This window comes from Manis pentadactyla, chromosome 10 (assembly GCF_030020395.1).
Source record: "Manis pentadactyla isolate mManPen7 chromosome 10, mManPen7.hap1, whole genome shotgun sequence".
Taxonomy (NCBI): Eukaryota; Metazoa; Chordata; class Mammalia; order Pholidota; family Manidae; genus Manis; species Manis pentadactyla.
The window spans coordinates 115,267,086-115,280,550 of NC_080028.1; the positions used below are offsets into that span (position 1 = coordinate 115,267,086).

The window sequence follows — 13,465 nt, forward strand, 5'->3', positions numbered from 1 at the left end:
TTTGATATATGTATATATTGCCAAATGATTACTACAATAAGTTAATATCCATCACCACAAATAGTATGAAAAGTTTTGTTTTTTTCTTATGATAACTTTTAAGATCTCTCTCAGCAACTTTCAAATATGCAATACAGTACTGTTAACTATAGTCACCATGCTGTATGTTACATCCCCTGGACTGACTTATTATTTATTTTATAACTGGAAGTTTGTAATTTATGAGCACCTTTACCCCTTCTGCATCCCCCCACCCTTCCCCATAATACCTATCTGTTCTCTTCATCTGTGAGTTGGCTTGTTTAAGGTTTTATCTGTAAGTGAGAGTAGACAGTCTTTGTCTTTCTCTGTCTGACTTACTGTTCTTAGCATAATGTCCTCAGGGTCCATCTATGCTGCCGTAAATGTCAGGATTTTCTCCTTTTTTTTTAGCCAAATAATATTCCATTAGGTGTATGTGTGGGGTAGAGGTGGAGAGATGGTGCATTTTCTTTATTCATTCATTGATGCACACTTAGGTTGTTTCCATGTGTTGGCAATTATAAATAATGCTGCAATGAATATGGGATGCAGATATCTTTTCAAGGTAATGATTTCAGTTTTCTTTGAGTAAATATTCAGAAGTGGAATTGGTGGATCTTATGTTCTATTTTTAACTTTTTTACTACACTGTTTTCCACAGTCGCTGCACCAGTTTACATCCCCACCAACAGTGCACAAGGGTTCTTTTTCACCACATCCTCACCAACACTTACTACTTCTTGTCTTGTTGATACTGGCCATTCTGACTGGTGTGAGGTGATATCTCGTTGTGGTTTTGATTTGCTTTTCCCTGATGATTAGCGATGTGGAGCACCTTCTCACATACCCATTGGCCATCTGTGTGCCTTCCTTGGAAAAATGTTTATTCATATTTTTTTCCATTTTTTAGTTGTGTGCGTGTTTGTGTGTGTCTGTGTGTTTTCTGTTGAGCTATTAGAGTTCTTTTATGTATTTTGAATATTAACCCTTTGTCAGATGATCTGTAAATATTTTCTCCCATTCAGTAGGCTACCTTTTCATTTTGTTGATGGTGTCCTTTGCTGTGTAGAATTTTTTTAACTTGATGTAGCCTCACTTGTTTATTTTGCATCTTTTGCCTTTTGTGGGTTGTGTTTTAAACTAAATATTTGGCACATCCTTTGTAAAGTTCCACACACCATTCTGAATGCCACTGAGTAAGACAGCTCTGTACAATGCTAGAATGTGTGCAGTAAGAGATCACATTAGTAGTGAGTGATCAAAGATGGGTTATAGTGTCCATCCTTTCCCCCACCTCCCTCACTGCCTCTTCAGGACTTAGATTGTTTGAGATTCCCTAAATTCTTACTCAGGTTGAAAGTCTTTTCTAGAAAGCTCTCAACAGGGATGCCCTTTTTGCTGTCTTCTCACAACTGTTTGTCTTTCTCTTGAAATAAGTAAGTCCATTATTTAAGTCATTTAATAATTTCTGCAGATAGATTCAAGACAGTGAAATGGAGACTGGCATAGACATAGCTAATGCTATTTCTCCTTTGAGCCAAGCAGAATCCTGTCATACTCCATATTTTTTGATATGCCTGCTCTTTGTTTTCCCCAGAATCTAGACTATAAAGTAAAAAAAGATAGTCATTAAATGTCTATTATATCCCATGCAGAACACTACCTGCTTTTCCATCGTGGTCTAATTTTGACTTAGCACCAAATCTGTGAGGGAAATATATTCAACCCATTTTAAAGAGCTTAAAAAATTGAAGCTTTGGTTGTTGGTATTTTAGAGAGGAACAGGAAGAAAAGATCCTCATGCAAAGTTGTATGTAAAGTAGGCTTCCACCATCAGTTTTTTTTTTTTCTTCAGGTTAAAATTTCCCTAAGCATGTTTAAAAGGAGATGGTATGTATTTGAGAACTAATGCTGAGATTTTACCTGTACATTGAAACATGTTTTCATCTCTAAGTGTAAAGTGTTCTCATGCTGTATGGCTGATGATCTTCATTTGTTTCCCCTTTCTTTTGGTTTCAGAGGAAGAACTTGCCTCTTGTCCTCAGCATTAGTTTGTTGACTTTCTGGGGGACCTCCCTTTTGGGTGCCCGTTTATACTGGATGGGAAACAAACCACCAAGCTTTTCCAACTCTGATAACCCAGCCGCCGACTCAGACAGCCTGCTGGCTCGCACACTCACCTTCTTCTACCTGCCGACCAAGAACCTGTGGCTGTTGCTCTGCCCAGATACTCTCAGTTTTGATTGGTCAATGGATGCCGTGCCTCTGCTGAAAACCATCTGTGATTGCAGAAACCTACACACTGTGGCCTTCTATAGTGGACTCCTGCTCCTTGCCTACTATGGTTTGAAGAGCTCAAGCATAGAGAAAGAATGCAATGGGAAATTTTTAACAAATGGCAAGCAGAATGCAAATGGACATAGCTGCCATTCAGATGTGGAGTACCGGAACTCAGAGATTAAGCCCAACTTTGCATCCAAAGCAGAAAATGGCATTAAAAATAATGCATCACAGAGAACACAGCTTCCTTCTACCGAGAACCTTGTTGTTCTGTCTTTGTCTTTGCTAATAATACCGTTTGTTCCCGCCACGAACCTGTTTTTCTATGTCGGCTTTGTAATTGCAGAGCGAGTATTGTATATTCCTAGTATGGGCTTCTGCCTCCTCGTTACAGTGGGTGCCAGAGCCCTTTATGTCAAAGTCCAAAAGCGGTTTCTCAAGAGCTTGATTTTTTATGCTACAGCTACGTTAATTGTTTTCTACGGACTCAAGACTGCGATCAGGAATGGAGACTGGCAGAATGAGGAAATGCTGTATAGGTCAGGGATAAAAGTAAACCCAGCTAAAGGTAATATTTTGTTTTATGCTTTTGCTTGGGCACTTTACTCTCTCTGCCTTTTTATATCGTTCTGCTTGACTTAAAACACAGTATTAAAGAAACAGAGGTCCTTTTATGCTATACCCAAATCTTTCTTTGTTTTAGATGATTCGTATAACCAATTTAGGGACCTATCCAGCATTCCACATTTGGAATAGGGAAGTATTTTCCTATGTTCCTAACCACATTTGTCCAGAGGAAGTAGAACTCCTATTGTGTAAAAATATTGATGATCATATAAATTTTAAAAAATGCTTGGTTTCCTTTTAAAATACTGATATGAACAGCACCTTTTCATCATGTGATAAATATCAGGCTATCGTATATTCTATATTATTATAAAAGTGTATTTTAGCTCTTCTGTTTTCCAAGCAATGCCTGATAAAATAGCTGAGACTTATATTGACATCTTTAAAAGATTTTGGTGGTAAAGCTACCTCTGAATCTTGGAATCGTGTCTGTAGGTGTCAGTGTGCACGCACGCAAGTGTGAGTCCCCCTTAGCTTTGCAGAGGCTAAATAATCCGGGTATTGCCAAGCAGTATGTTCTTACTTAAAGAGTTCTCAAGTCATTTAGGGAGGTAAACTTTTCACTATGCAATGAGAAGATTTATCATACTGCTCACTATTGTTTGGATTTAGAAGATTGTTTTAGCAAATCTCAGAATCTGTTGCCAGAGTAGAAAGTAGTCTCCTTGAAAGCATAAATGAATAATCAAAACTCTTACAATGATTTCTCTTGTATTAGGCCATGAAATGGTGATGGAATATAGACAGCAACTGAATGAAAATAAACATATGTTTTAATGCAAAAATATAATAGATAGGGCCAAATAATCTTGTTCTTCATTAGCAATTTTTTAGATATTTGTCCTTCAAGTTATGGTTGCTTGCATAACTTTTGAACTGGGATTTTCCCACTTTTTTCTAAAACAACTCCATGCCAGTATTCACATACTCAAACTGTGAAACTGTTCCAAACATATGGAATGGCCTGCTGATATATATTAGGGTATATATCCAAAGATCTAGACCCTATAGGAACAATTCTGGCTTCCCTTTCTAATTATCAATTAAGTTAATAGTTAATGAATAACTGCACAGTCTTTTAAGTCAAGGAGCTTATTGTTGGTCCTTATTAGTGCTTCATAGATTGCAGGGGTTTTAATGGGAGTAAAAACATTAAAATTAACCTACTGTATAGCATATAATTCCTGAATTTTCCTGGAAGAAACTTTACCATGTGACTTTTGTAGGTAGCGAGTGCCACACAGTTTATTAAATGCCTGAACCCAAGTCTTTGCTGTGAAAATTGTTTCAATCAGTTCTGTGGAATGCTTTTCAGCTGTTTTTTTTTCACTGGTAGATGTCAGTATATAAAACAAGTTAATTTTCCTTCTGTTTAAAACAGATACATGGTAAGGAATTAAAAGAAAAGCGTATTAATTTCATCACACGGTTGTTCTGAGGATTTATTAAATTTATTGGTCAAGTTTTAGGTTAAGCCACCATAACAAAGAGCCAAAATAACAGTGGCTTAAATAAGACAGAAACTCTTTTCTTTCATTTAGCAATCTCAGTATGCGCAGCCCAGAGCCGATAAGATGGCGCCACGAGGTTTGCCCCTTCTCTTTTGTTCCCTTGCCATGTCAGTATGTCACCCCGTCCATGTGGTCCAGGATGGCTTGTTATCAAATCACCACTTCATCTAACAGGAAGAGGGAGAGAGGACAAACGGTGGGTGTACCCATTCTCTTTAAGAGCATATCGCAAAAGTTGTGCATGCCATGTTCACTCACAGACTGTACTTAGCTGCAAGGAAGGCTGGGAAATACTCTCTTAATTTTGGGAAGCCAAGTACTTGCCAGATTTTACTACTCTTGAAGAAGGGGAGAGTGGATACTCAGATTCTTGAGTACAAGTAGAGCACTCTGCCCCAGAGCAGGCGAAAACATTTTGTAAACTCCGGTATGTTTCCCAGTATTAGCTACTGTACTGTTGACAGTTAAGATTCTGATTTGGAAGTTATTTCGGTGGCATGGTTAAGCCACTTGATCATTTTTTCATTCATCCAGTCACTCAAAAAAGCAATTATAAAGCATTTCCTTGGTTTCTGAAATATAAGCCAGAATGTTGCACAATGCCCCAGTCCTTACTGGCTCCCCATTTCTCTCAAAGTCAAAGTGCACAGTCATGGACTTGACCCTACACATCGACCAGCCTTCCCTTCACTCCCCCCTCCAGCCCTCCAGCCCCTGTGATGCACCTACATATTCTGTGTCCTATCCTGCCTCAGAACCTTTGTATTGTCATTGCTTCTTCTTGGAATGAGGTTCCTGCAATATCCTCACCTTTGTCTCCTTCGTCTCCTTTAGGTCTTTGGTCAAATGTTGCATTATCAGTAATGTGCTTTATGTAAAATTGGCTACCTTTTAAAAAATGCTAGCTAACCCTCTGCCTTTGCCTTATCCAGCGTTCCCTATCCTCTTTCCATGCCTTCTTTTTCTCGTAACACTTATTATTATTTTATGTATATGTGTTTATTGTCTGAATGTGTTGTCAGCAACATTAGAATGGATGGCACCAGGCAGCGATTTTTACATTTTTTAATGCCATATATGTAGTGACAGTACTGTTAGGGAGAAAGGCATTTAGTAATGAATGCATCTAATAATGAATGTTAAAGTCATAATCCTTCTCCTTAAAGAGTTTATAAACTGTTTAAATATAAGGTGTTGTCTTGGCAATGGGTTTCACCCCGGAGCAAGTTCACTCTTGATTCGGTGTGACCGAAAAATGACAGTGGAACATTCTAGGAGTGAAAGTATTTATCCCAGCAATGGCAGGTCAGTCACTAGAATCCCATCCACTCAGAGCGAGTCTGCATGCAGCAAGCCTGTGTCTGCCTCCGGGCCTCTCTGCCCCCGCAGCCGTCTCAGTCTCTGTCCTCCGCGCTGCCCCCACTCCCGTCTCTGCTCTCCTGCAGCCTTGCAGCCCAGAGCACTGGTGGGAGCTCTTTACATAGAGTCAATAACAACATATTGCCCACATGTGTGTAGTGAGCAAGCCGACCAGGGCCAGGTGAGAATCCTGGCCATAGGAACTTTCCCTTTCTCTACAGATGTGCATGCATTAAAGAAGGTGAAAGTGTAAAATATTATACTGTTGATACACCAAGTATGACGCATGCTTTGTAACAAGAGGGATAGAATCGGGCATGGGGTTAGTTTTAGATTCCATGACTGCCTTCTGTGACATATGCTTCCATTTTGATACAAGGCAAAACTCTTTAAATCTAGGTCCCTTTTTTTTTTTTTCTCCTATTTGTATCATGCTAATAATAACTCTGGCATCAGTTACTTCCTTAGCAATTATAAGACTGGTAGTAATCTTCCTTGAGGTAGATTTTTCTTAGTCTCTTTATGTTATTTGAGCCCAGTGAAAAATTAGAAACCCTTTAAAGCCAATCTTTTGTAAGATTGTTTGAGATTACGGTTGTTTCATTGAGCTATTTTTTTTTCCCCTACTTTGAAAGCCTTTGCAAATTTTGGAGTACTTCAGTCTACTATGTGCTTCAACAATATGATTTTAAGCCTCATGAATCATAATATATTAAAGATGCTGCTTCTGTAATGGGGCCTGTAGACAGCTGCCAGTCATTAGCTTGGATGCAAATGATGGGTAAAGCCTGTCGTAGTGATTGTGCTGCTAATTTATGGCTTAAATCTGAATCGAGGAGAAATGATAGATGATTTGGACTATGTAAACCACAAGTCCTGAATCATTATGTGGTTGATAATGTCAGGAAAATACTAGACATTGTTGATTACTGTAGTTCGCTGATTTCACAATGACTCTTTGCATTTTTGTGCTTAGGAAGGAGGAAATTTTCTGTGAGACTGCTTTAGTAAGCCAGCCTCATAATGTTTGAAAAGTTTATTTTATATGTTGTGCCTGTATTTAAAACAACATATTTTGTAAACCATATTGATTAGTATTTGCTTGAAAAAAGCATTTCTTAATTCATTAAAAGTGGTTAAGTGTATGATCACCTTTATTTTTGTCCTCTGGCCTCATCTGAATCCCTACCTGGTTTTGGCTTTCTGTAGAATTTGGCACCACTGATCTGTTACTACAGTTTTCAAGGCACTAAACAATTTTGACGTCTTTCTCTCTTTTCCACAGAGCTCTCTTCTGTGTTTTCTCCTCTTCCTAAGTTGATTGATTCTTGAAGGTTCTGTCAATAGAGTGCCTTTATTTTTCTTTATACAATCTAGAACTCAGCCTGGTATATAGTATGGGGTCAACAAATGTGTCATTGAATTTCTGAGTTACTTTCCTTGTAACCTGTGTACATGTAACTTTCCACCTGGGTGGTTTACCAGTATCTCAAATGCATCACCTTCCCTGAAACCAGTTACTTGCTGACTTCCTTATTACTTAAGGTCATAAGCACAGATTAACTGAGTTATAGACAGAGCAGTGAACCCATAAATGCAAAAAAAGAATGATAGCATATAGGTGGCATATCTGGTGTGCTAAAAGGTATTTATATTTTTTAAAGTTATAGATTAAAAATCAAATCAGTTCTTTAGAATGTTGGTTTATTAACTATCAATTTGCTTTAAAGAATATAGGATTATAATACTTGTTTGGAAACAATTTCTTAGAAATTAATCAAGGACAAAATCAGGGTTAATCCAAAGAAAATTTGTTAACTTGCTGAAGTTTATTTTAATGCCTGCTTCTAATGTAAATATGTGAAATTATATATACATGATATATATATAATGATGCACATATTTCAAACTCTAAAGGTGATTACCCAAGCATTTAATATTCAATTAAATGATATTTATGTCTCTTTATGTAAATGATAAATATTGCCCTTTTAAACACAGGGAAACAGAGACAAAACCATTGTTTCAGCTATGCAACTTGACAGTTTTTCTTCCTTCTTGGATTTCTGTAAAATTGATACTTTTAGTTCAACCTCACATGATTTCAGAATATCATTTTATGTAGAAAACAACTCATAATTTAAGTGAAATCTAAACCTCTAAGTCATGTGAAATGTAACTATCTCATCATGGATTTTATGGTCTATGTTTTGTTTACCTCTGAGTGTCTTCTTTAGCTATGGTGAATTAAATTAACAAACTAGCTTTGAAATAGTGAATTTTATTGTATTTCTTAGATAATTTTTCTTCTAAAATAAGGTAAATATTTTTTGAAAGATGTTCAGATATTTATAAAAAATAAAATTTAGCAGTTAAGTCAGGAAGGAAAGCCAGGATGGTATTTTATTAAGACTGAATAGCATGAATTAAAAAGCTGTAAAATATAGATTTTCATTTTTAATAGATGTGGTAGGAGAGCTACCTAAAAACCTCTAGTGAAGGCTGATTGAGAGAAAAATAATACAAAGTTGAACCAGGCTTCCACAGGGTAAAGAAATCCTGTGTTGCTTCTCTGAGTAGAAAAAAGGAATATAAAATAATGGGGCTGACAAGAGTAAATTGGAAATGTTTCATTGACTCAAAGTGTTTTAAAAAGTAAATATGCTAAATTGTTGCATGAACACCCCTTGTAAAAATGTTTGATTCTTGAAGAAATCAGCTATGTTGTTTTTCAGTTGGGGTGAAATCATAGAAGTTCCAGAGCATATGGTTTCCTTGCCTCTAACAATGGGCTGGTATATAAATCTTTCCTTCTGTTCTAGCACTGATGACTGTAAGTACAATTGTGCATTAAAAAAAAATCCCAGACCACAAGAGACACGGTGAATATGGTCCTACGGGGTATTACAGATGGAGCAGCTGACATCCTGCTGGCCCTGTCATTGAGATGAACCGTAACAAAACTTTTAGAATCTTCATGGGCTTTGAAAACCCTCAAACTTAGATTAGTGTTGCCTTAGACTAAATATATTCACTGGCGATTATATTTCAAAGGAATTGAAATTAGCATATGATTAAAATAAGTAGGAAGTTAAATTACTCTGATTCCCATATTAGGTTTTGTGTTTGATTCTTAAAATGCTCTAACATTTATTTGCTTTTCTTTTTTTAAATATATATGAAATACATCACTCATTGAGTAATATATATAAACAAATCATATTTGTACCATATAAAGAATCCTACTGAAACACCTTGCAGCTTAAAAAATGTATATTATTTTATAAATAATATAAATTATTAAAATATATGTATTATTATATATCTTAAAAACATACATTATTAGTGTCTTTGAAGCTCTGTCCACACACTTTCCATATTTTACAGTTTCTTTTTTTGTTGTTTCAATCTATTTGTTCTATTTTGTGTTAGAACCCTATTACAGTGTTAAACAGAAGTGATAGCAGGTTTTTTATTAAAGAATATTTTAAATATTGGACCATTAATTATATGCATTGCATAGGTTTTCCTGTTGACAACTGTTAGCAGTAGAGTTTCCCTCTATTTCTAGGTTAACATTTATTTTTATGAATTAATATTGATAACAATATGAATGTTCCCCAGCTCAATCTGGTATTTTGATAATTTAGATTTTCTGGTGTTGAACATACTTCACATTACTTATAATGTATTGTCGTTTTTATATTCTTCTAAATTTGTTTCTCACCATGTTCCTGAGTGAGGTTGGCCATTCTGATCTCGTAGTGTCAGTCTGATTTTTGAATCAATTAACTTTACAGACTCATTTTAGAAATATTAATTTTTTAGTTTCCTGAAAGATTTTATATAGAGTTAGCTTTTTCTTTTATAATTCTTAGAATTTACCTGCAAAACTGGCTAAGTCTGATGTTTTGTTTATTAGTAGATACACTTTTTCATATTGATTCCATTTTTTTTCATGATTTTTGGAAACATTCAGATTTACTTTGGATCAATTTTGGTCATATTATTTTGATTTTTGTTCAGTTTAGTTTCAAATTAATTTGAACAAAGTTACATGTAGTATTCTCATAGTGTCTTTTTTGAAATTTGTATTCCCACTATATTTTAAAACATCTTGGCTTTGTGACTTTCTGAGAATCCGATGGAGTGTAGCCTCAACGTTGTGAATGTGCATTTATGTATGGGAGTTCCCAGGGAATTTTTATTCTTTCTCTATTTGCCCAGTTATGTTCAACAGACAATGCACCCACCTTATCCTTTGCATGTTTTTGTTTGTTTTCATTTGATTATTCCTGGTTAATCTGCTCTGGCTTTTTCCTTCAGGATGCTTAAGTTTATGTGGCTTCTGCAGTCCGACCTGCTGTGTGAAGCCGACGAGAGCTGGTTGCCTGATTTATCAGTTTCACAGATGTACTGAAGGTGAATGCCATCTTCAGAGCTTGTTGACCCTCTGGCTTACTGCTTTCAAGCAGTGTCTAGAACTGGGTGTCATCTTACTGTACCCCCAATTAATACATTCATTAACAAATATCTTTATTGTTTATTCAGCATTTTTATGTGTTCAGGGATGGGGTCTCTGGACATGGAGTTTCACTGTACTACCAGAAAGAGACACCTAAGAACTATCTTGGCTGGCATCCATTAAGGAATGATTAGCTATGTTAGAAATTATATTTGAATATAGCGTTGCTTAAGACATAGCTGATGTTTTTGCAATTTAAAATTCTCCTTCAACAAAAGAAAACCAAGCTGCTAAAATAAGCTACAATGCATATTTAGAGCACTGTCTTACACAAGATCAAATTAGAGGTATTTGATCTTTATAAAACACAGAGGGATAAATTATGTTCATTTCCTGTTGTAGTGTAGAGTTACAGATAATGTCACAGATTTAGCAGATTTTGAGAAGACAAACACAACATGGTTTTTAGTTTTACCCTTATTTCACATACACACCTAAGATGATTGTGGATGTAAAAGAAAATTCTAGTTAAGTCTCAAGGGATTATGGAAAAATCTAAGATGTTCTAAGTCGTATAATTACTGAAAAGGGGGACTGTGGGGGTCTGTTTATATAGAACCCTGTGGGAAGATGGCTAAAACAATGTGTGAGCCTTGCTTTTATGCATGTTGGTATTAAGTTAGAAATGTCATCTTTTTAAGTTTACCTATTGGTGTTAAATTTATTTGGGATTTTAAAATGAGTATTCCCATCCAGAGGGATCTGGCAGGAACATACATATTATCTGCTTACTAAAAATTAAATAAGGAACTAATATGTCAAAAGTTTTGGTTTTAAAAAAAATGATAATACTGCTTTCCAAATAAGAAACCACAATTCAATTTGATTAAATAGCGGAGAGAAACGAATTAAGAAAACAAACAAAAAACCCCACAAACCTTCTCGAAGGCAGAACTACATTAAAGACTTTAATGTGTCTTGTGTCTAGTATTCTAATCCCCAATAGTTATTTGCTGCCCCTCTGAGCATTCGTTCAGTCATCAGACAAAGTAATTCAATTCCTTTATGTAAAACACCATGGGATATTATATATTAAAATATCAACATTAATATCTTTTTTTTTAGAAGTAGTGTTGGCATACATTTTAATTAGGAAATCTTTCTAGGAATTCTAAGTGTAGAAAGGAGCTGGATTAAATATTCAGTACAACAGCTCAGAGTCAAATTTCAACAAGAACAGATTACTGGAGTGTCAACACACTTTTTCTTAAGTGTAGTTCTTTGGAAATTTACAGTCTTATAATGTTTTGGGCTGTGTGTATTTCAGTAGAGTTTGTATAATAAATGTGATAAAATTTTTCCCTTCTCTTTTCTTTCCTTGGGAAAAGTACATTTCTCAAGTTATGTATCATAAGACTCAGCAAAGACCAAAAGTTGTGACAGATTTTGAGATACTATCTGGTTTTATGTTATCAGTTGACTTACCCTCTTAGATTTGTACAAATATGCTTTGGTGGTTTGTAGAACTGGTATAGAATACCTTATTTCTCTCCATCTCCATTTTTGAATAATCTGGATATTTTTCAATGATGGCTTCAGGTGACGTTCACATTTATTGTCAAGATTGAATAAGTTGTTCATATTCAAGTGAGTGTTGAAAACAGTTTTAATGTAGAAATGAGTTTTAAAGTAGAAATGTAATGAAAACATAAGCATAATTATGATGACATACAAATTGATATATTCTGCATTTTTCTTACCTCCAGTCACAGTGGTGTATTTGAACTTACTTTTTCTCTTTTAGAGTCTATTATTTGGAAGCAATGGTACAGGATTTAGAAATCTCTCTTGCTGTGATTACACTTTAGAGCATGATTTTGAGGTACTTTTTGAGGGCAGGTGGTAACAGTCACTGAAGCCCTCCTTATGCCAGGCCTCTGTGCTCCATGGCATGATTCCAGAAGTGAAAGGCTCGTGGTGTTCAGAGGCCTGCCATGCTTTGGTTCAGGCTGTTTCTCACCTTATTGCCAAATTAAGCCTGAAGTAGATATTGACTTTGAGGTTATAAATTAAAATATTAGGCTTAAAGAAGTGTATCCGAACCCCAGTCCTGATTATTTGGTCGGAAAATACAGCTTCTCTTTGGGGTTTAATCAACCTGACATGCAATTAGTCTGATTGTCAACATTATTTAGGACTCATGGATGGAATGTATGAATTTATGCTTTTAAAACTACATATCTAGTGATAATTTCCAGTTGGTAATTAATATTAATCACTAATCTGTGTCCAGCAGATGTGTCTGATACAAAAGATCCTTTAATGGCCTCTGAGAATTCCTTTACCTAGTTAAGGTTAGAGTTTCAGGGGAGTGAGCCAGTTCTTCTCTCTTATGCCGCTCAGTTGATGTGGTGATAGCATTTTAATACCTTGACCCTTCTGATTCATTCAAATTCTTTTATCTCTCCAAGCACTAACTTCCTTTCAACTGTTTGGAATTAGAACTTTCTGAGTTGTACACTTAAGGCTATTAAATTCAAACAGCATTCTTTGTTTGAATATCATGTTTTCCAAGTAATGCAAAAGTGCTTCATACCCAAGTGTTTGCTGCCTAATCTTTCAAGAACCCTTATCTAGTTGGTCTGTAGCAGCATAAAAGACAAAATTAACTTCCCTCTTTTTTTAGTTGCTAATAGTCAACTGAAAGTAGAGATGAAAATACGTTAAAATGATAGTTGCCTAAATGTGTGCATAAAGCAAAGGTAATTAATATTTATTTTTAGAAACTCTGTATCATTATTTAATATATTATTTTTCTTTTCATTAGCATGCATATTTTCTACTCAAATAAATATCGCTTAAATTTGTATTTTTACTGATTAAAAAAAATCCTTTTCTCTAGTATATTAGCTCTGCTTTTGCTATGTTCAACACTAGTTGCTGAGTTGATGAAAGCGACTATTAACAATTAATATATAGAAGTTACTATAGGGTATAACATAGTGTCCCAATGTACTTTCTTTACTTGAAATGTACTGTATTTTTATCTGAGAGACAGATTCTTTTAACAAAACGTAATATTTATTATTCTCCTTATCTTAATACTGCCCTTGAGAGCATTTAATGTTGCTTTGTTTCTGTTGCTGGCCTGGATTTGCTTGGCGATGAGATTCTCAGTAGCCCACAGACACTGAATGCAGAG

At 35.4% G+C, this 13,465-nt stretch overlaps 1 protein-coding gene across 4 annotated transcripts in view; it reads left to right on the top strand.

Moving 5' to 3' along the window:
- TMTC2 (transmembrane O-mannosyltransferase targeting cadherins 2) overlaps positions 1-13,465 on the top strand; it is a 402,329-nt gene that overhangs the window by 199,956 nt on the left and 188,908 nt on the right. For all 4 annotated transcript variants that reach the window (XM_036890026.2, XM_036890024.2, XM_036890025.2 and 1 more), the window contains one exon: positions 2,041-2,869. In XM_036890026.2, the coding sequence (XP_036745921.1) occupies positions 2,041-2,869 (829 nt within the window). The remainder of the gene's footprint in view (positions 1-2,040; positions 2,870-13,465) is intronic.